Source organism: Salmo salar, chromosome 01 (genome assembly GCF_965601325.2).
Source record: "Salmo salar chromosome 01, fSalSal1, whole genome shotgun sequence".
In the NCBI taxonomy this organism is placed as follows: domain Eukaryota; kingdom Metazoa; phylum Chordata; class Actinopteri; order Salmoniformes; family Salmonidae; genus Salmo; species Salmo salar.
In genome coordinates, this window is record NC_138291.1 from 44,104,803 (window position 1) to 44,127,348 (window position 22,546).

The window sequence follows — 22,546 nt, forward strand, 5'->3', positions numbered from 1 at the left end:
TCTCCTCCCTACCTCCTCCCCTCTCTAAGCCTCCCACAACCAACCCCACCCTCCCCTCGGGCGATGTGTGGTTATGTAATGTAACGTCATAGTGAATAGTAGTAGTGAGTGGGTGGGTGGGTGAGGGATGTGTGTGTGGGATGGGGGGGTTGTTTGTGTGCTCGCCCCACGTCAGGGCCCATCCTCACAGACAGACAGACGGACAGACTCAGCCACTTCTTCCTCACTACCTTCTTATTGCTGCTATTCCTCCCTCCTTCATCATCAATCACACTGAGGCTGTTCAGCTGCATACCCTGAACAGGATGACACACATACACACACACATGCTCACACACACGTACAGTACAAAACACACACACACAGGTCCAGGGGCACTTGACAGACAGGCAGACAAGAGGACAAAGCAAGAGGGAGAGTAATGACCTGCAGACTTGTTCCTGACGTTTTCCCGTTACGCCTGTCCCAGAGCACGCACACGCATGCAGTACAAGCCTCACACACACCGCGCACACACGCACATGCATACACACACCTGGACCTGCACCTGGACAAGAGGAATACCTGTGTCAGAATGGTGTTCAACGAGTACAGTTCTGCTTTCAATACTATAGTGCCCTCCAAGCTCGTCACTGAGCTCAGGGCCCTGGGTCTGAACCCCTCTCTGTGCAACTGGGTCCGAGACTTCCTGATGGACTGAGGCCAGGTGGTGAGGATTGGCAACATCTCCGCCACACTGATCCGCAACACGGGGGTCCCACAGGGTTGTGTGCTCTTCCCCCTCCTGTACTCCCTGTTCCCCCACGACTACGTGGCTACGCACAAACTCAATCATCTGACGACATGATAGTGGTAGGCCTGATTATGAACAACGACGAGACAGCCTACAGGGAGGAGGTTAGATCTCTGGTGGAAAATAGCCTCTCCCTCTAACGTCAAAACAAAGGAGCTGACCGTTCACTACAGGAGACGGAAGAGGGAGCATGCCCCCATCCACATAGACATGTCTGCAGTGGAGAGTGTCAAAAACTTCATGTTCCTTGCCGTGCACATCACTGAGGACCTGAAATAGTCCCATCATACTGAGACCGTGGTGAAGAATGCACAACAGTGCCTCATCAACCTCAGGCGGCTGAAGAAATTCTGCATGGTCCGTAAGTCCAGGCTGTATCACAACCTGCCATGATTGGGAGTCCCATAGGGCGGCGCACAATTGGCCCAGCGTCGTCATTGTAAATAATCATTTGTTCTTAACAGACTCACCTAGTTAAATTAAGGTAAAAAAAATAGACATTTCAAAAGACCTTAAACTCCAACAGATGCACCATTGAGAGCATTCTGTCGGGCTGCATCCCCGCCTGGAATGGCGACTGCACCTCGTTCAACCGCAAGGCTCTCCGAGCCACAGTTCACTCTACTACCATCTAGTAGACCGAGACAGTACAGGACCGAGAGACTGAGAAACAGCTAATATCACCAGGCCATCAAACTGTTAAACAGCTGTCACTAGCCTGCTACCTGCCTGGTACTCAGCTCTGCACCTTGAGACTAATGCCCCATCTATATAAAGTCGTTGAATACTGGTCACCTCATATTCTGTTTATGTACTGTTGTTTACTCACTGTGTACGTACAGTTGAAGTCGGAAGTTTACATACACTTAGGTTGCAGTCATTAAAACTCATTTTTCAACCACTTCCCAAATGTATTGTTAACAAAGTCGGTTAGGACATCTACTTTGTGCATGACACAAGTCATTTTTCTAACAATTGTTTACAGACAGATTATTTCACTTATAATTCACTGTATCATAATTCCAGTGGGTCAGAAGTTTACATACACTAAGTTGACTGTACCTTTAAACAGCTTGGAAAATTCCAGAAAATTATGTCATGGCTTTAGAAGCTTCTGATAGGCTAATTGACATAATTTGAGTGAATTGGAGGTGTACCTGTGGATGTCTTTCAAGGCCTACCTTCAAACGCAATGCCTTTTTGCTTGACATCATGGGAATATCAAAAGAAATCAGCCAAGACCTCCAAAAAAATTGTAGACCTCCACAAGTCTGGTTCATCCTTGGGAGCAATTTCCAAACGCCTGAAGGTACCACGTTCATCTGTACAAACAATAGTACACAAGCATAAACACCATGGGACCACGCAACTGTCATACCGCTCAGGAAGGAGACGCGTTCTGTCTCCTAGAGATGAACGTACTTTGGTGCGAAAAGTGCAAATCAATCCCAGAACAACGGCAAAGGACCTTGTGAAGATGCTGGAGGAAACATGTACAAAAGTATCTATATCCACAGTAAAGCGAGTCCTATATCGACATAACCTGAAAGGCCTCTCAACAAGGAAGAAGCCAGTGCTCCAAAACCGCCATAAAAAATCCAGACCACGGTTTGCAACTGCACATGGGGATCAAGATTGTACTTTTGGGAGAAATGTCCTCTGGTCTGATGAAACAAAAATAGAACTGTTTGGCCATAATGACCATCGTTATGTTTGGAGGAAAAAGGGGGATGCTTGCAAGCCGAAGAACACCATCCCAACCGTGGAGCACAGGGTTGGCAGCATCATGTTGTGGGGGTGCTTTGCTGCTGGAGGGACTGGTGCACTTCACAAAATAGATGGCATCATGAGGAAAGAAAATTATGTGGATATATTGAAGCAACGTCTCAAGACATCAGTCAGGAAGTTAAAGCTTGGTCGCAAATGCGTCTTCCAAATGGACAATGACCCCAAGCATTCTTCCAAAGTTGTGGCAAAATGGCTTAAGGACAACAAAGTCAAGGTATTGGAGTGGCCATCACAAAGCCCTGACCTCAACCCTATAGAAAATTTGCGGGCAGAACTGAAAAAGCGTGTGCGAGCAAGGAGGCCTACAAACCTGACTCAGTTACACCAGCTCTGTCAGGGGCAATGGGCCAAAATTCATCCAACATATTGTGGGAAGCTTGTGGAAGGCTACCTGAAACGTTTGACCCAAGTTAAACAATTTAAAGGCAATGCTACCATACTAATTGAGTTTATGTAAACTTCTGACCCACTGGGAATGTGATGAAAGAAAGAAAAGCTGAAATAAAACATTCTCTCTACTATTGTTCTGACATTTCCCATTCTTAAAATAAAGTGGTGATCCTAACTGACCTAAGACAGGGAATTTTTACAAGGATTAAATGTCAGGAATTGGGAAAAACTGAGTTTTTAAATGTATTTGGCTAAGGTGTATGCAAACTTCAGACTTCAACTGTATATACTGTATTCGCAACAGAGCTCATCCTAATATAACTAATACTGTACATGCACTACATGACCAAGTATGTGGACACCCCTTCAAATTAGTGGATTCGGCAATTTCAACCACACCCGTTGCTGACAGGTGTATAAAATCGAGCACACGGCCATGCAATCTCCATAGACAAACATTGGCAGTAGAATGGCCTGTACTGAAGAGCTCAGTGACTTTCAATGTGGCACCGTCATAGGATGCCACCTTAACAACAAGTCAGTTCTACAAATGTTTTCCCTGCTAGAGCTGTACCAATCAACTGTAAGTGTTGTTATTGTGATATGTAAATGTCTAGGAGGAATAACTACTCAGCCGTGAAGTGGTAGGCCACACAAGCTCACAGAATGGGACCGCCGAGGGCTGAAGTATGTATCGCGTAAAGATCGTCTGTCCTCGGTTGCAACACTCACTACCGAGTTCCAAACTGCCTCTGGAAGCAACGTCGGCACAAGAACTGTTTGTCGGGAGCTTCATGAAATGGGTTTCCATGGCCGAGCAGCCGCCTAACACAAGCCTAATATCACCATGCGCAATGACAAGCGTTGGCTGAAGTGGTGTAAAGCTTGCCGCCATTGGACTCTGGAGCAGTGGAAACGCGTTCTCTGGAGTGATGAATCATGCTTCACCATCTGGCAGTCCGACAGAGAAATCTGGGTTAGGCGGATGCCAGGAGAACGCTACCTGCCCCAATGCATAGTCCCAACTGTAAACTTTGGTGGAGGAATAATGGTCCGGGGCTGGTTTTCATGGTTCGGGCTAGGCCCCTTAGTTCCAGTGAAGGGAAATCTTAACGCTACAGCATACAATGACATTCTGGACGATTCTGTGCTTCCAACATTGTGGCAACCGTTTGGAGAAGGCCCTTTCCTGTTTCAGCATGACATTGAAATGTGTGGAAGAACTTGACTGGCTTGCAGAAAGCCCTGACCTCAACCCCGTTAAACTCCTTTGGGATGAATTGGAATGCCGACTGTGAGCCAGGCCTAATCGCCCAACATCAGTGCCCGACCTCACTAATCCTCTTGTGGCTGAACAGAAGAAAGTCCCTGCAGTAATGTTCCAACATCTTCCCAGAAGAGTGGAGGCTGTTATAGTAGCAAAGGGGGCACCACCTCCATATTAATGCCCATGATTTTAGAATGAGATGTTCGACGAGCAGGTGTCCACATACTTTTTTACAATTTTCTTTCCAAATGATATACTGTCTATACACACACCATGTATTTATATTCTTGATTCTCACACATGCTCACTCTAATACAGTGCCTTCAGAAAGTATTCATACCCCTTGACTTATTCCACGTTTTGTTGTTACAGCCTGAATTCAAAATGTATTAAATATTGTATTTTTTTACCCATCTACACACAATACCCCATAATGATGAAGGGAAAACATGGTTTTAGACATTTGAGCAAATTGATTGAAAATGAAATACAGAAATATCTCATTTACATAAGTATTCACACCCCTGAGTCAATAATTTGAAGAAACACCTTTGGCAAAGATTTCAGCTGTGACTCTTTCTTGGTAAGTCTCTAAGAGCTTTCCACACCTGGATTGTGCAACATTTGCCTAATTATTATAATTGTTTTAAATGTCAAGCTCTGTCAAATTGGTTGTTGACTATTGCTTAGGTAACCATTTTCAGGTCTTGCCATACATTTTCAAGTAGATTTAAGTCTAAACTATAACTCGGCCACATTCACCGTCTTCTTGGTACGCAACTCCAATGTAGATTTGGCCTTGTGTTTTAGGTTATTATCCTGCTGGAAGGTGAATTCATCTCCCAGTGTCTGGTAGAAAGCAGACTGAAACAGGTTTTCCTCTAGGATTGTTCCTGTGCTTAGCTCCATTCCATGTATTTTGTTATCCTGAAAAACTCCCCGGTCTTTAACGATTACAAGCATACCCACAACATGATGCAGCCACCACTATGCTTGAAAATATGGAGAGTGTTACTCTGTAGTGTTTGTATTAGATTTGCCCCAAAAATAACACTTTGTCTTCAAGACAAAAAGTTAATTGCTTGCAACATTTTTTGCAATATTACTTCAGTGCCTTGTTGCAAACAAGATGCATGTTTTGGAATATTTGTATTCTGTACAGGCTTCCTTCTTTTCACTCTGTCGATTAGGTTAGTATTGTGGAGTAACTATAATGTTGTTGATCTATCCTCAGTTTTCTCCTATCACAGCCATTAAACTCTGTAACTGTTATAAAGTCACCATTGGCCTCATGATGAAATCCCTGAGCGGTTTCCTTCCTCTCCGGCAACTGAGTTAGAAAAGACGCCCGTATCTTTGTAGTGACTGGGTGTATTGATACACTATCCAAAGTGTAATTAAAGAACTTGACCATGCTCAAAGGAATATTCAATGTCTTTTTTTTACCCATCTACCAATAGGTGCCCTTCGTTGTGAGGCATTGGAAATCTCCCTGGTCTTTGTGATTGAATCTGTTTGAAATTCACTGCTTGACTGAGGGACCTTACAATTACCTGTATGTGTGGCGGTTCTAGCTAAAACTATATAAATATAAAAATAGATACAAAAATAAGACTCAGAAACATCAAAAAGAAGTAACAAAGACAAATAGAAACAAATGTGTGTTGATTTGGCACTCGCGTCAATTCATTACCCATCACCCAACACTGTCAACCAAGAGTCAAGACTAAACCAGCTCACCTTGGTGGTGTGCAAACAGGTTTTATATTATTCTTAACGATTTCACACAAACCAGAAAAAATGCAACAACATGTCTGTGAAACTATATATGCACAGTATTATGAATGAATTGTGGTTTATTTGGTAGCATTTCGTAGTGTGACTGATTTTACTAATTGCATTAGTACTGTACAAAGTTAGAGGTGTGCTATTTGATAGATTCCCCCGCCCCCCCTACCTCGGGCTTCCAATGGGGAGACCTGAGGTTAACCTACCCCTGCCCCCCTCCCCATCTCGTACTTCTGAGTGGGAGACCTTCCCAGGCAGTAGCCTGCCTAGCTCACAAACTAGAATCAGGGTGCCCACTCCGACAAGGTTAATTGACCAACAGTCCCACACGGTGACATCATATCATTGGTGTGACGTTCAAATGAGCGATAGAAAACCGATCATGCAAATGTCACCATTCCAACATTTTTGGTGCGGGTGCTCCATGCCGCCCTGGGCGGCTGCCCATGTCACCTATACCTAAATCCGCCACTGGGTACAGAGATGAGATAGTGTTTAACATGATTTTGTAATGAATATTACACACAGAGTCCATGCAGCTTATTATGTGACTTGTTAAGCAAATCTTTACTCCTGAACTTATTTAGGGTTGCCATAACAAAGGGGTTAAATACTTATTGACTCAAGACATTTCATCTTTTCATTTTTTATTCATTTGTACAAAATAAAAAAATAAAAAATGTCACTTTAACGTTATTGGGTATTGTGTGTGTGCCAGTCACCAAAAATCAAAATGTAATCCATTTGAAATTCAGGCTGTAACACAACAAATTGTGGAATAAGTCAAGGGTGTCAATACTTTCTGAAGACACTGTATATCTACTTGTATTGTTATTTCTTGATTCTTATTTTGATTTTTTAGATTATTGGTATTGTATTTGCGAGACATTCTACTGCACTGTTGGTAACATAAGCACTTCTCTGCACCTGCCATAACACCTGCAAATATGTGTACGTGACCAAGAAACGTTGATATGATGCATGCACACACACACACACACACACACACACACATCATGCGCTGGTCTTTTCCCCTCACACAGGCTCGACACACATTGACCACCCTTCGCTGTACGTCAAGCACACACTTAAGTACTTCATGCTAAATGTCCATTCGATTGGACTGTTTTACTTTTCTGGAGAATCAGTCGCTTCACCCCTATACTCTTCCACCAGTCGTCTTGGGCTTTTTCCCTTTTTCCCACCTGTCCAACAGTTCTCTTACAAGAACAGATCCGCCTTTACATCCTCCTCATCCGTCTTCAACGTCTATGACATCCGCCTCTCCTTTCTCTCGCTCGCTCGCTCTTTCATTCAGCCCCTTCTCTCCCTCTGCTCCCTCTATCCACCGCTTTGTTGGCTCTTTACATTTGTAGACATGGAACAATGGCTGTCACAGCATGACTGAGACTGATGTCCTATGTCCGTGTGTGAGAGAGACTGGTTTCTGTCAAAGCCGTATGCCCTGTATGCCATGAAGCTTTCAGTTGTACTGTTGTCATAAACACACTACTATGCTCACAATGTAAACCCATATAATCCATTTTATACTATATATCTTATAAACAAATATGCCCTGTACATTTCCCTGTGGCTACCTGCCCTTCTCTATTTCTCTCTTCCCTCTGTCCTTTTCCCTCCCTGTTGATGTGGAACTTGAATCTTGTATTTCACTACCGTACGTCTCCCTCTTTAACCATCTCCCTCTTTCTCTCCTGCTTTCCCCCTCCCTTTCTCTCTCCCCAGGCTCTGTCAGTAGCAGGTCTAGGGTCAGGTCTGACCGAGGCATTGGTGGTCAACCCATTTGAAGTGGTCAAAGTCGGCCTGCAGGCCAACAGAGATTCTTTCCAAGTGGTGAGATTCAAAAGCACTGTTTAATAGGAACTTAATACACTGCAATATCTCACTGTTGTCACTTACGATGGCCCGAATCCTAACTTGAGATCTGCATGCTTAACTTGCCCTTTACCGTTGATGTTTATCTTGACAGTAACCATTGCATGGTTTTGCGATAGTCGAGTTAAGGATTCCGCCCTTATAGTGGATCTTTGCTATTCTCAGTCATTGACGCGTGCGCCCATACGGCATGCAGCCTTCCATGTGTCCTTGAGGTCGTTTTCTTAACTGTTTATTTTACTCTCATAAAGTGGAACTATTCTATTCTCTGTCATTGACATTGTGCTCTTTTCTTCTCTTCCTGACCTTGCCCCTATACAGCAGCCCTCCACGTTTGCCCAAGCACGGAACATCATCAACGCAGACGGCTTTGGCCTGCGAGGGCTGAATAAAGGTTTAACGTCAACCCTGGGGCGCCACGGCGTCTTTAACATGATCTACTTTGGATTCTACTTCAACGTCAAGGACGCCATTCCTGCCAGCCAGGTATCAGGAGATTAGATTGAATGTGCCTGTCTGTGTTGTTGCTGTCCTGGCCTGTAGCTCTGTTGGTTTTTTCCATAGACTTTCTGTTTTTACACCAAACAGACCAAGGACTTTTGACTTTCCTTTACATTAGATCAGTTGAATGTAACTGTATGTGTACAGTTTTTTTTGTGTGTTAAGTTGTATTGTAGGTCATAGACTATATATTCCTAAACCAAACTGACCAGCCACCAAGTGACTTTCCCTTACAGTAGATCTAATTGTTATGTCCTGTCCATAGACAAAGCCAGGCCTATTAATCACTTTGAGAGCCTTTCAAACAGCCTCTCAGTCTAATATACTGGATAAGTGGCTCTCAGCCACTTAGCAACAGGCCTGTGAAAATACCAATTTTATGGCAGTTGGATTGGTTAGCCATGCTCAAATTACAACAGTTGGATTGGTTAGCCATGCTCTAAGTACTACAGTTGGATTGGTTAGCCATGCTCTAAGTACTACAGTTGGATTGGTTAGCCATGCTCTAAGTACTACAGTTGGATTGGTTAGCCATGCTCAAATTACAACAGTTGGATTGGTTAGCCATGCTCTAAGTACTACAGTTGGATTGGTTAGCCATGCTCTAAGTACTACAGTTGGATTGGTTAGCCATGCTCAAATTACAACAGTTGGATTGGTTGGCCATGCTCAAATTACAACAGTTGGATTGGTTGGCCATGCTCAAATTACAACAGTTGGATTGGTTAGCCATGCTCAAATTACAACAGTTGGATTGGTTAGCCATGCTCTAAGTACTACAGTTGGATTGGTTAGCCATGCTCAAATTACAACAGTTGGATTGGTTATCCATGCTGTAAGTACTACAGTTGGATTGGTTAGCCATGCTCAAATTACAACAGTTGGATTGGTTAGCCATGCTGTAAGTACTACAGTTGGATTGATTAGCCATGCTGTAAGTACTACAGTTGGATTGGTTAGCCATGCTCTAAGTACTACAGTTGGATTGGATAGCTATGCTCTAGGTACTACAGTTGGATTGGTTATCCATGCTGTAAGTACTACAGTTGGATTGGTTAGCCATGCTCTAGGTACTACAGTTGGATTGGTTAGCCATGCTCTAAGTACTACAGTTGGATTGGTTAGCCATGCTCAAATTACAACAGTTGGATTGGTTAGCCATGCTGTAAGTACTACAGTTGGATTGATTAGCCATGCTGTAAGTACTACAGTTGGATTGGTTAGCCATGCTCTAAGTACTACAGTTGGATTGGATAGCTATGCTCTAGGTACTACAGTTGGATTGGTTATCCATGCTGTAAGTACTACAGTTGGATTGGTTAGCCATGCTCTAGGTACTACAGTTGGATTGGTTAGCCATGCTCTAAGTACTACAGTTGGATTGGTTAGCCATGCTCTAAGTACTACAGTTGGATTGGTTAGCCATGCTGTAAGTACGACAGTTGGATTGGATAGCCATGCTCTAAGTACTACAGTTGGATTGGTTAGCCATGCTCAAAGTACTACAGTTGGATTGGTTAGCCATGCTCAAATTACAACAGTTGGATTGGTTAGCCATGCTCTAGGTACTACAGTTGGATTGGTTAGCCATGCTCTAAGTACTACAGTTGGATTGGTTAGCCATGCTGTAAGTACTACAGTTGGATTGATTAGCCATGCTCTAGGTACTACAGTTGGATTGGTTAGCCATGCTGTAAGTACTACAGTTGGATTGGTTAGCCATGCTCTAAGTACTACAGTTGGATTGGTTATCCATGCTCTAAGTACTACAGTTGGATTGGTTAGCCATGCTCTAAGTACTACAGTTGGATTGGTTAGCCATGCTCAAATTACAACAGTTGGATTGGTTAGCCATGCTCTAGGTACTACAGTTGGATTGGTTAGCCATGCTCTAAGTACTACAGTTGGATTGGTTAGCCATGCTGTAAGTACTACAGTTGGATTGGTTATCCATGCTCTAAGTACTACAGTTGGATTGGTTAGCCATGCTCTAAGTACTACAGTTGGATTGGTTAGCCATGCTGTAAGTACTACAGTTGGATTGGTTATCCATGCTGTAAGTACTACAGTTGGATTGGTTAGCCATGCTGTAAGTACTACAGTTGGATTGGATAGCCATGCTCTAAGTACTACAGTTGGATTGGTTAGCCATGCTCTAAGTACTACAGTTGGATTGGTTAGCCATGCTCTAAGTACTACAGTTGGATTGGTTAGCCATGCTCTAAGTACTACAGTTGGATTGATTAGCCTAAGTACTGCAGTCAGTGAGGCAACTGAGAGGAAGGAAAATTAGAGAGGAGTTGGGTAGAGTGCCGCTAATACCTCGTCTGTTTGCTCTCTACAACATCCTCAGAGGTTCACGTTACACATCCGGCGTAGAGGGCCTGATTCCCAAACAAAAGTACATTTTGTTGAATGGAAACGTTACCATACGCCAGCCTGTTCACCGTGTATAAACTGGAGACAGCATTAGGGCTGTGTCCCAAATGGCACCCTACCTCAGATATTGTGCACTACTTTTGACCAGGGCCCATAGGGCTCTTGTCAAAAGTAGTGCACTACATCTGGAATAGGATGCCATTTGGGATGCAGCCTAGATTAACTTCCATGGACTAATTGAAAGCAGACAGTGTATTATTATTTCAGGAGGAAGTTAGTTCTACAGTGGGGTAGATGTGGAAGCCGTATAACTGAAGCTTTCTTTTATTGGGTGAATTCACCCCTGGTCTGCATGATTCTGGCATTTATGGATAGTTATTATCATGCGTGAACTGTATTAAAGTGGTCATAGAGGGAAAATGACCACTTCTTAGTCTTGGTTATCTTAGCTTCTGAGAGTGATCCTTTGGGGAAAACCAGTCATATCTCTCCATGTAGGAATTTTTCTACTGACTCAGAATGGCTGGTAATTAGACGGAATCATTATGAGATGGAAAAAGGGGGTCATATAAGTCTAACTATGCATTATAACTGCATCATAATGCATTATACCTACCTGCAGGCTTGGCTGGAGTTGAGGCTGTATTAGGTGAAGCTCAGACCATTGTGTAGTTACAGGACAGGAAAGATATAACCTACTCCAGCAGAGACAGGCTGGGCTGATTATTGAACCACTTCAAAGGCTTTTGTTAGCAGGGTGAGCAATGAGCATCGCAACTCAGTCGTGTCGGCAGTCAAATTCACTGTGCCACGTTCATGTGCATTTGAATGGGCTGTTCCTAACACAATGCTATCAGAAGTGAATGTGTGAGTTGGTGCTTATTGTAGGTACATGTTGGTGTACAGAGGCCAGACTAAAATGTAACCTCCTCAGTAACTAAAACGTAACCTCCTGCTTGAGTACCCCAACTCTTTTATGAGTACCGGTACTGTAAAACTAAAACGAGTACCGGAAATTTTTATTCCACTTCAAGCAGTTCCGTACTCCACATTCTACTTTTAAAAAAACAACTCTAAGATGATCTGTTATTTAACTCAGCAGCACTCAGTGTCCAGATCTTTGACAAGATACAGGCTTGTCCAGGGCCTGCGTTTCTATAGGCTTCTGTCATTTGTAAAAAAATATATATCCTGACCAATTAACCTTCAGAGTTCCCTGGGCCGACCAGGACTTCTCTCTCTCTCTGGTACAGTAACACACACACACACACACACACACACACACACACACACCACACACACCACACACACACACACACACACACACACACACACACACACACACACACACACACACACACACAGTAATACCCAATTAGACTAAATTGTCCCCATATGCCTCCGCCAGTCTGCCTGCATGAACCCTGTTTATAAATCCTCTCTCTCTCTAGCAAGCGCACAAACAGACATGTGCTTCAGCCAATCAGAGAGGTGGAAACTGCAGTCAGGAAGCACTAATTTGCCCCCTGCTAACATAAAATGATCAAGGTTTTCATGCCAGCTTTTCATATTCATGAGTCAGAGTCATAGCTCTCTCTCTCCAACTCCCCCCCCCCCCCCCCCCCCCCCCACACACACACACATTGTCCTTACATCTATCCTGTTGGGTTGGGTTGGGTTGGATTTAATCACTACACCATCGAGAGATATACAGTTGAAGTAAGAAGTTTACATACAACTTCGCAAAATACATTTAAACTCAGTTTTTCACAATTCCATTGTCCTTACATTTATCCTGTTCGGTTGGATTTAATCACGACACCATCGAGATATATATATAGTTGAAGTAAGAAGTTTACATACAACTTCGCAAAATGCATTTAAACTCAGTTTTTCACAATTCCTGACATTTAGCCTCTCTAGGGTAGGTGGCACCAAATCGTCCCACCTACGTAACAGCCAGTGTAATCCCGTGGCGCGTTATTCAAAAACCTCAAAAATGCAAAAACTTCAATTTTTCAAACATATGACTATTTTACACCATTTTAAAGACAAGACTCTCATTAATCTAACCACACTGTCCGATTTCAAAAAGGCTTTACAACGAAAGCAAAACATTAGATTATGTCAGCAGAGTACCCAGCCAGAAATAATCAGACACCCATTTTTCAAGCTAGCATATAATGTCACATAAACCCAAACCACAGCTAAATGCAGCACTAACCTTTGATGATCTCCATCAGATGACAACCCTAGGACATTATGTTATACAATACATGCATGTTTTGTTCAATCAAGTTCATATTTATATCAAAAACCAGCTTTTTACATTAGCATGTGACTAGCATGTGACTAGCATTCCCACCGAACACTGAATTGACTAAATTACTCACGATAAACGTTCACAAAAAGCATAACAATTATTTTAAGAATTATAGATACAGAACTCCTCTATGCACTCGATATGTCCGATTTTAAAATAGCTTTTCGGTGAAAGCACATTTTGCAATATTCTCAGTAGATAGCCCGGCATCACAGGGCTAGCTATTTAGACACCCAGCAAATGTAGCACTCACCAAAGTCAGATTTACTATAAGAAAAATGTTATTACCTTTGCTGTCTTCGTCAGAATGCACTCCCAGGACTTATACTTCAATAACAAATGTTGGTTTGGTTCAAAATAATCCATAGTTATATCCAATAAGGGTGACGAGCATGGCGCAATTCGTGACAAAAAAATTCTCAATATTCCATTACCGTACTTCGAAGCATGTCAACCGCTGTTTAAAATCAATTTTTATGCCATTTTTCTCATAAAAAAAGCGATAATATTCCGACCGGGAATCTGCGTTTAGGTGAACAGACGAAAGAAAATAAAGCATTCGGTCGACTCGGGCACGCGCCTAAGCCCATAGTACTCTGATCGGCCACTTGCCAAAAGCGATAATGTGTTTCAGCCAGAGGCTGCCTCGATATCGTTCAGCTTTTTCCCGGGCTCTGAGAGCCTATGGGAGCCGTAGGAAGTGTCACGTTAGAGCAAAGATCCTCAGTCTTCATTAAAAAGAGCCAAGATGAAACACAACTTCTCAGACAGGCCACTTCCTGCATGGAATCTTCTCAGGTTTTGGCATGCCATTTGAGTTGTGTTATACTCACAGACACCATTCAAACAGTTTTAGAAACTTTAGGGTGTTTTCTATCCAAAGCCAATAATTATATGCATATTCTAGTTACTGGGCAGGAGTAGTAACCAGATTAAATCGGGTACGTTTTTTATCCGGCCGTGTCAATACTGCCCCCTAGCCCTAACAGGTTAATCCTAGTAAAAATTCCCTGTCTTAGGTTAGTTAGGATCACCACTTTATTTTAAGAATGTGACATGTCAGAATAATAGTAGAGAGAATGATTTATTTCAGCTTTTATTTACTTCAACATAGAAGTTTACATACACTCAATTAGTATTTGGTAGAATTGCCTTTAAATTGTTTAACTCGGGTCAAACATTTCAGGTAGCCTAACACAAGCTTCCCACAATAAGTTGGGTGAATTTTGCCCATTCCTCCTGACAGAGCTGGTGTAACTGAGTCAGGTTTGTAGGCCTCCTTGCTCGCACACGCTTTTTCAATTCTGCCCACAAATTTTCTACAGGATTGAGGTCAGGGCTTTGTGATGGCCACTCCAATACCTTGACTTTGTTGTCCTTAAGCCATTTTGCCACAACTTTGGAAGTATGTCTGTGGTCAATGTCCATTTGGAAGACCCATTTGCGACTAAGCTTTAACTTCCTGACTGATGTCTTGAGATGTTGCTTCAATATATCCATATAATTTTCTTTCCTCATGATGCCATCTATTTTGTCAAGTGCACCAGTCCCTCCAGCAGCAAAGCTCCCCAACAACATGATGCTGCCACCCCCGTGCTTCACGGTTGGGATGGTGTTCTTCAGCTTGCAAGCCTCCCCCTTTTTCCTCCAAACATAACGATGGCCAAACAGTTCTATTTTTGTTTCATCAGACCAGAGGACAATTCTCCAAAAAGTATGATCTTTGTCCCCATGTGCAGTTGCAAACCGTAGTCTGGATTTTTTATGGCGGTTTCAGAGCAGTTGCTTCTTCCTTGCTGAGCGGCCTTTCAGGTTATGTCGATATAGGACTCGTTTTACTGTGGATATAGATACTTTTGTATATGTTTCCTCCAGCATCTTCACAAGGTCCTTTGCTGTTGTTCTGGGATTGATTTGCACTTTTCGCACCAAAGTACGTTCATCTCTAGGAGACAGAACGCGTCTCCTTCCTGAGCGGTATGATGGCTGTGTGGTCCCATGGTGTTTATACTTGCATACTATTGTTTGTACAGATGAACGTGGTACCTTCAGGCGTTTGGAAATTGCTCCCAAGGATGAACCAGACTTGTGGAGGTCTACAATTGTTTTTCCGAGGTCTTGGCTGATTTTTTTTAGATTTTCCCATGATGTCAAGCAAAGAGGCAGTGAGTTTGAAGGTAGGCCTTGAAATACATCCACAGATACACCTCCAATTGACTCAAATTATGTCAATTATCCTATCAGAAGCTTCTAAAGCCATGACATAATTTTCTGGAATTTTCCAAGCTGTTTAAAGGCACAGTCAACTTAGTGTATGTAAACTTCTGACCCACTGGAATTGTGATACAGTGAATTATAAGTGAAATAATCTGTCTGTAAACAATTGCTGGAAAAATGACTTGTGTCATGCACAAAGTAGATGTCCTAACCGACTTGCCAAAACTATAGTTTGTTACAAAGAAATTTGTGGAGTGGTTGAAAAACAAGTTTTAATGACTCCAACTAAGTGTATGTAAACTTCCAACTTCAACTTTAGATATCACTATCTCTTTCTTTCATATAAAACAATGACCTGGAGCAGGCAGATTATAAAATAGAAAAAGATGTCCAGGCAGATAAATGAGAGAGGGACATACACGGATACAGCTGCAGGACAAACCTCTGTCTCTTTAGTGAACATCTCTATCTCTCCCCCTATGTCTCTCCCATCTCTCGCTCTTCTATGTCTCGCTTCTTTGTCCCTGTCTCACTTTCTCTTCTTTGTCCCTGTTTCTCTCTGTTCTATGTTTCTTTCTCTCCCTTTTCCCCTGTCAGGACCCATCCCTGGAGTTCCTGAGGAAGTTTGCTATTGGCCTGGCCTCAGGAACCATCTCTTCCTGTGTCAACATTCCCTTCGACGTGGCCAAAAGCCGCATCCAGGCTCCCCAGCCCATACCGGGAGAGATCAAGTACCGGACCTGCTTCCAGACCATGGGCCTGGTCTACCGGGAGGAGGGGTACGTATGGAGCGCTGAAGTCAGGGGGGTTGCCTCAGCCTGGACTCCAACCCGGGTCCAGCGACTCAACCCCTTAGCCATTACGCCAAGAGATCTGAACCTCTTGATGGGGTTCCTAGGTGTTGTTGCGTCGACTAGTGTATTGTCTGGGGCCTAGGGGGGGCTGATGCTGCTGTAGGCGTGGCACTGACTCACTGCTGCCTTTTCAAGAGGGAGGGAGGGAGGGAGGGAGGGAGGGAGGGAGGGAGGGAGGGGTCTACTCTCAGCCCACTCCGTCCAGTCCCCATGCTCTAACACAACACAGTCGCAGCTAATTAGTGGTCCCTATGGGAGACGTCGTTAAGGCTGTACCTAACGAGCCGCGCGGCGCTCCGCGGGTCAATCTAATCAGACAGAGGGGCAGGGAGGAAGTGGGTCGAGCCTTATTAACGCCATCAGTGGCGGGGGTAGGGGAGCAGGAGGCGTAGTGTGGGACGGGGGAGGGAGGGGTGACGGGTGAGGGAGCAGGAGGCGGCCAGCGCCAGCCAGGAACACTGATCACCTTGAAAACATTAGGGTTAGTGCAGATAGTAGGTATACCCTTAAGTTACACTACACTAAACACCAATGGCTATTAGTGTGCTCTCTCTCTTTCTACCTGACCTGCGAGGGAGACAGAAACCGGGCAGGCAGCCGCATCTGCTAAGCCCAATAACGCCAACACTCGCAATTACACACACATGTTCGTGCATTCATGCACACACACATACACTCACACACACTGTACAGGGATTTCGAATAAAAGTTATCCCAGTATTATTTTATTTTTTTAAGTAATGTTATATATTTTTTTTAGGATATGAAAGTACTAAGACATCATGCTACTGCCTCTGTCGTTTCTCCAGATGTAATATTATATTATTTCTCCAGATACTTGGCGCTGTACAAAGGACTGATCCCCAAGATCATGAGACTCGGACCAGGTGACGTTCCTACAACTATTCAATTCACTTTCTTCCCAAACTTTTGGTCATTACGGACTGAGAAATAATAATATTGCATTTTTATCAGAGGAGCAATGTTTTTGGTAAAGACAAGTATGCTATTTGTTACAGTGCATCTTGAATGTTTTGGCTTATTTAAGATGTAGCCTGCGTCTTCGTCATATCACTAAATGAGAAGTTGATTATACTATATTCTAGATATTTTTTTATCTAGATGTGGTCTTTGCTAATGATAGCCTAACCCTTATCTTGGTATAATAGTTATTACACAGCATGTCCTTCTAAAAATCAGTCTGGCAACTCCATAGGGCTGGGCGGAATGCAGTATTTTACGATTTACCGGTATTGACGCACGGACCGGTTTGGGTTTTTACTTTACCCTCTACACTGATAAAATATATAAATGCAACATACAATCATTTCAAATACTTTATTTTACAAATGACTGGGAATACGGATATGCATCTGTTGGTCAACAGATACCTTAAAGAAGAAAGTAGGGGATGGATCAGAAAACAAGTCAATATCTGGTGTGACCACCATTTGCCAAATGCAGCGCGACACATCTCCTTCACATAGAGTTGATCAGGCTGTTGATTGTGCCCTGTGGAATGTTTTCCCACTCCTCTTCCATGGCTGTGCGAAGTTGCTGGATATGGGTGACGTCTTCTGAGTACGCAGGCCATGGAAGAACTGGGACATTTTCAGCTTCCAGGAATTGTGTACAGATCCTTGCGACATGGGGCCGTGCATTATCATGCTGAAACATGAGGTGATGGCGGCGGAAAAATGGCACGACAATGGGCCTCAGGATGTCGTTACGGTATCTCTGTACATTCAAATTGCCATTGAAAATAGAATTGTGTTCATTGTCCGTAGCTTATGTCTGCCCATACCATAACCCCACCTCCGCCATGAGACACTGTTCACAACGTTGACATTGGCAAACTGCTCGCCCACGCGACACCATACATGCTGTCTGCCATCTACCTGGTACAGTTGAAACTGGGATTCATCCTTGAAGAGCACACTTCTCCAGCGTGCCAGTGGCCATCGAAGGTGAGCATTTGCCCACTGAAGTCGGTTACGATGCCGAACTGCAGTAAGGTTAAGACCCTGGTGAGGACGACGAGCACGCAGATGAGATTCCCCGAGACTGGTTCTGACAGTTTGTGCAGAAATTCTTTGGTTGTCAAACCCACAGTTTCATCAGTTGTCCAGGTGGCTGGTCTCAGACGATCCCGCAGGTGAAGAAGCTGGATGTGGAGGTCCATGGTTACACGTAGTCTGTGGTTGTGAGGCCGGTTGGACGTACTGCCAAAGTCTCTAAAATGACGTTGGAGGCGGCTTATGTTCGAGAAATGAACATTAAATTCTCTGGCAACAGCTCTGGTGGACATTCCTGCAGTCAGCATGCCAACAGCATGCCAATTGCACGCTCCCTCAAAACTTGAGACATCTGTGGCATTGTGTTTTGACCTTTTATTGTCCCAAGCACAAGGTGCACCTGTGTAATGATCATACTGTTTAATCAGCTTCTTGATATGCCACACCTGTCAGGTGGATGGATTATCTTGGCAAAAGAGAAATGCTCACTAATAGGGATGTAAACAATTGTGTGCACAAAATTTGATAGAAAGAAGCTTTTTGTGCATATGGAACATTTCTGGGAACTTTTATTTCAGCTCATGAAACATGGGACCGAAACTTTACATGTTGCTATTATATTTTTGTTCACCTTATAATGGTATTTGTTAAATGTGATACGCCGTGTGTAACATCCATTTTTATAGTTTACATCGCTACTTGAGCTATCTCTCTCCGCTCTCTCTCTCCATGCCTCTTTCCGCACAGACCTAACCCCGCCCCCGTCACTCAAGTAGCTAATTTGTTGTTGCTTGACCACGAGACACTTGTGTTCAGTCTGCATGGTCAATGCAGCACATACAACAATGTTGATGACAACGATGCTGTTTTCACTTTGCTTCTTAATATAAATCCACTTGTGTTCTATAATTACACTTAGTTTGTGTCTCTCACATCTGCAAACAGCTAGTTTGTCTTTTCTTAGCAAGTTCTGCCTAAATCTTGTTAGACACTAATGCTAATTGCTAGTTACTTGTGTATGTTACATTAAAACTTGAAACTGGTGTAGACTTAAACAGCATGTTGTTTGTGCAACAGTATCTTCTAAATCAAAGAGGAATACGCAAAGCATGAATATGTTAGCTACATGAAGTAGCTAAGAGAAAACATTCAATTTAGCCAAAGATTATAGGGTCCCCAAGGAAGCACTTATCAACACTTTGGTTCCTACCCTGTCGCAATAACTTCTCCCTGGCATTTTCATTCGTTGTCATGTCAAACAACACTGTATTTAAAGTGCCCACTATTATATTCTAACTATAGAATTAGAATAATCATTCTATTTCCATGATTCAACAGTTCACCTAAATGTTTCACTCCAAATCACAATTGTAACTTTTGGTTAAAATAAGGCCTAGATTGTTTGTCCATATCGTGCAGCCCTACATGGCAGTCTGTAAATGATATCAAATGAGTTCAGGAAATGCAGAAATTGATGAAAAATTGTGAAAATTATTTTTGTTTGAAATTTAATTGAACAGTATAAAACAATGGAGAAAGTCCCATTGAAATCACTTAGAATGTACAGTGCCTTCGGAAAGTATATAGACTCCTTGACATTTTCTCTTTTTTTTACATCAGTCTTATTCTAAAATTGATTAAATTTAAAAAAAATCCTTAGCAATCTACACATAATGACAAAGCAAAAACAGGTTTTTAGAAATGTTTGCAAATGTATTTAAAATAAAAAAAAACAGATACCTTATTTACATAAGTATTCAGACCCTTTGCAATGAGACTCGAAATTGAGCTCAGGTGCGTCCTGTTTCCATTGATTGTCCTTGATGTTTCTACAACTTGATTGGAGTCCACCTGTGGTAAATTCAATTGATTGGACATGATTTGGTAAGTCACACACCTTTCTATATAAGGTCCCACAGTTGACAGTGATTGTCAGAGCAAAAACCAAGCCATGAGGTCGAAGGAATTGTCCGTAGAGCTCCGAGACAGGATTGTGTCGAGGCACAGATCTGACTAAGGGTACCACAAAATGTCTGCAGCATTGAAGGTCCCCAAGAACACAGTGGCCTCCATCATTTTTAAATGGAAGAAGTTTGGAATCACCAAGACTCTTCCTACAGCTGGCTGCCAGGCCAAACTGAGCAATCGCGGGAGAAGGGCCTTGGACAGGGAGATGACCAAGAACCCGATGATCACTCTGACAGAGCTATATAGTTCCTCTGTGGAGATGGGAGAACCTTCCAGAAGGACTACCATCTCTGCAGCACTCCACCAATCAGGCTTTTATGGTAGAGTGGCCAGACTGAAGCAGTCTTCAGTAAAAGGCACATGACAGCCCTCTTGGAGTTTGTCAAAAGGCACCTAAAGACTCTCAGACCATGAGAAACAAGATTCTCTGGTCTGATGAAACCAAGATTGAACTCTTTGGCCTGAATGCCAAGTGTCATGTCTGGCGGAAACCTGGCACCATCCCTACGGTGAAGCATGGTGGTGGCAGAATAATTCTGCTGGGATGTTTTTCAGTGGCAGGGACTGGGAGACTAGTCAGGATCGAGGGAAAGATGAATGGAGCAAAGTACAGAGTGATTCTTGATGAAAACATGCTCCAGAGCGCTCAGGAACTCAGACAGGGGCGAAGGTTCACCTTCCAACAGGACAACGGCCCTAAGCACACAGGCAAGAAAATGCAGGAGTGGCTTCGGGACAAGTCTCTTAAAATCCTTGAGTGGCCCAGCCAGAGCCGGGACTTGAACCCAATCGAACATCTCTGGAGAGACCTGAAAATAGCTGTGCAGCAACGCTCCCCATCCAACCTGACAGAGCTTGAGAGGATCTGCAGAGAAGAATGGGAGAAACTCCCCAAATACAGGTGTGCCAAGCTTGTAGCGTCATATACAAGAAGAGTCGAGGCTGTAATTGCTGTCAAAGGTGCTTCAACAAAGTACTGAGTAAAGGGTCTGAATACTTATGTAAATGTGATATTTCCGTTTTGTATTATTTATACATTTGCAAAAATTTCTAAAAACCTGTTTTTGCTTCGTCATTATGGGGTATTGTGTGCAGATTGATGAGGGAAAAAAACGATTTAATACATTTAAGAATAAGGCGGTAACGTAACAAAATGTGGGAAAAGTCAAGGGGTCTGAATACTTTTCGAATGCACCGTTTGTGTTGCAACCCTAGGGTCACTGCAAATTGAGAACTTTTATTAATCAAAAACATAATATAATGTCAAATACCGTCATACCGTCCAATTATTTTTATAATTTGTAGTATTGTATTCATCTCTATGCCCCGTTGTCTTCTCCTCCTCCTAGGTGGAGCTGTGATGCTGCTGGTGTATGAATACGTATCTGGATGGTTAAATAAGAACTGGTGATGAGAAGAAGCCCACCAGCATGCCTTAAGGTTCCCACCAGGCAGCCTATTAGGATGCCCACCAGGCAGTTTACTGAAGCGCACCAGGCAGCTGCCTTAAGGGGCCTGCTGTCTCAGGCTCCAACATCCACTGGTCTCCCTAAACCCTGTGACCTCCAATAGACTGTTCCAGCTAGTGCCCGTCCCATACATACAACCATAGTATGACCAGAGTACAACCATATTATGACCAGAGTGCAACCATAGTACAACCAGAATACAACCATAAGTCAACCATAATACAACCAGAATACAACCGTAGTATAACCGGAATAGAACCATAACGCAAAACACTGATCTGTTATCCATATTACAGCCATACAACGTCCAAGCTCATCTTCCATTACACTCAATAATAATCCACCTTGACAAATCAAGGCCCTGCCTCATTTAATACACAAACATTATTGGGAACAACTTACACTTATAATACAATAGCCATGCATGCCATTACATACTGTGTGCATAGATGAGCCCTATATTGTATCTCGCTGCTATACTAATGTAAACCTATTTAACATACAGGGGGTTTAGAGTCCACTACAAACTATTACACACACACACAGCCACGGTGTTCCAAGCCCAAATGTCCAGATTCACACACACACACACACACACACACACACACACACACACACACACACACACACACACACACACACACACACACACACACACACACACACACAGTGCATTAATTCAAGAACGGAATCAAGCACAGGATGAAGCCTCCTGTAAAATTCTGCCAATTTTTGTACACATTGAATAGAAATGACGAAATCATCATAGAAGAGAGACTCGCATTGATATCTTGAAATAGTTTGTGATTTTAATGTATTTTTTCATAGAACATCTTTTTCAAAGCCCCTATGAAGCTGCCTACTTGTATGTGACAGATTAAAACGCATCAAACTTGAA

The 22,546-nt window shown here is 43.1% G+C and overlaps 1 protein-coding gene across 3 annotated transcripts in view; it reads left to right on the forward strand.

Moving 5' to 3' along the window:
- Positions 1-22,546, forward strand: part of slc25a21 (solute carrier family 25 member 21) — a 209,440-nt gene extending 186,894 nt beyond the window's left edge. For all 3 annotated transcript variants that reach the window (XM_045717979.2, XM_014197922.3, XM_045717980.2), the window contains exons 7-11: positions 7,773-7,880; positions 8,244-8,408; positions 15,940-16,121; positions 17,031-17,083; positions 21,529-22,546. In XM_045717979.2, the coding sequence (XP_045573935.1) occupies positions 7,773-7,880; positions 8,244-8,408; positions 15,940-16,121; positions 17,031-17,083; positions 21,529-21,590 (570 nt within the window). In that variant the 3' untranslated portion in view covers positions 21,591-22,546. The remainder of the gene's footprint in view (positions 1-7,772; positions 7,881-8,243; positions 8,409-15,939; positions 16,122-17,030; positions 17,084-21,528) is intronic.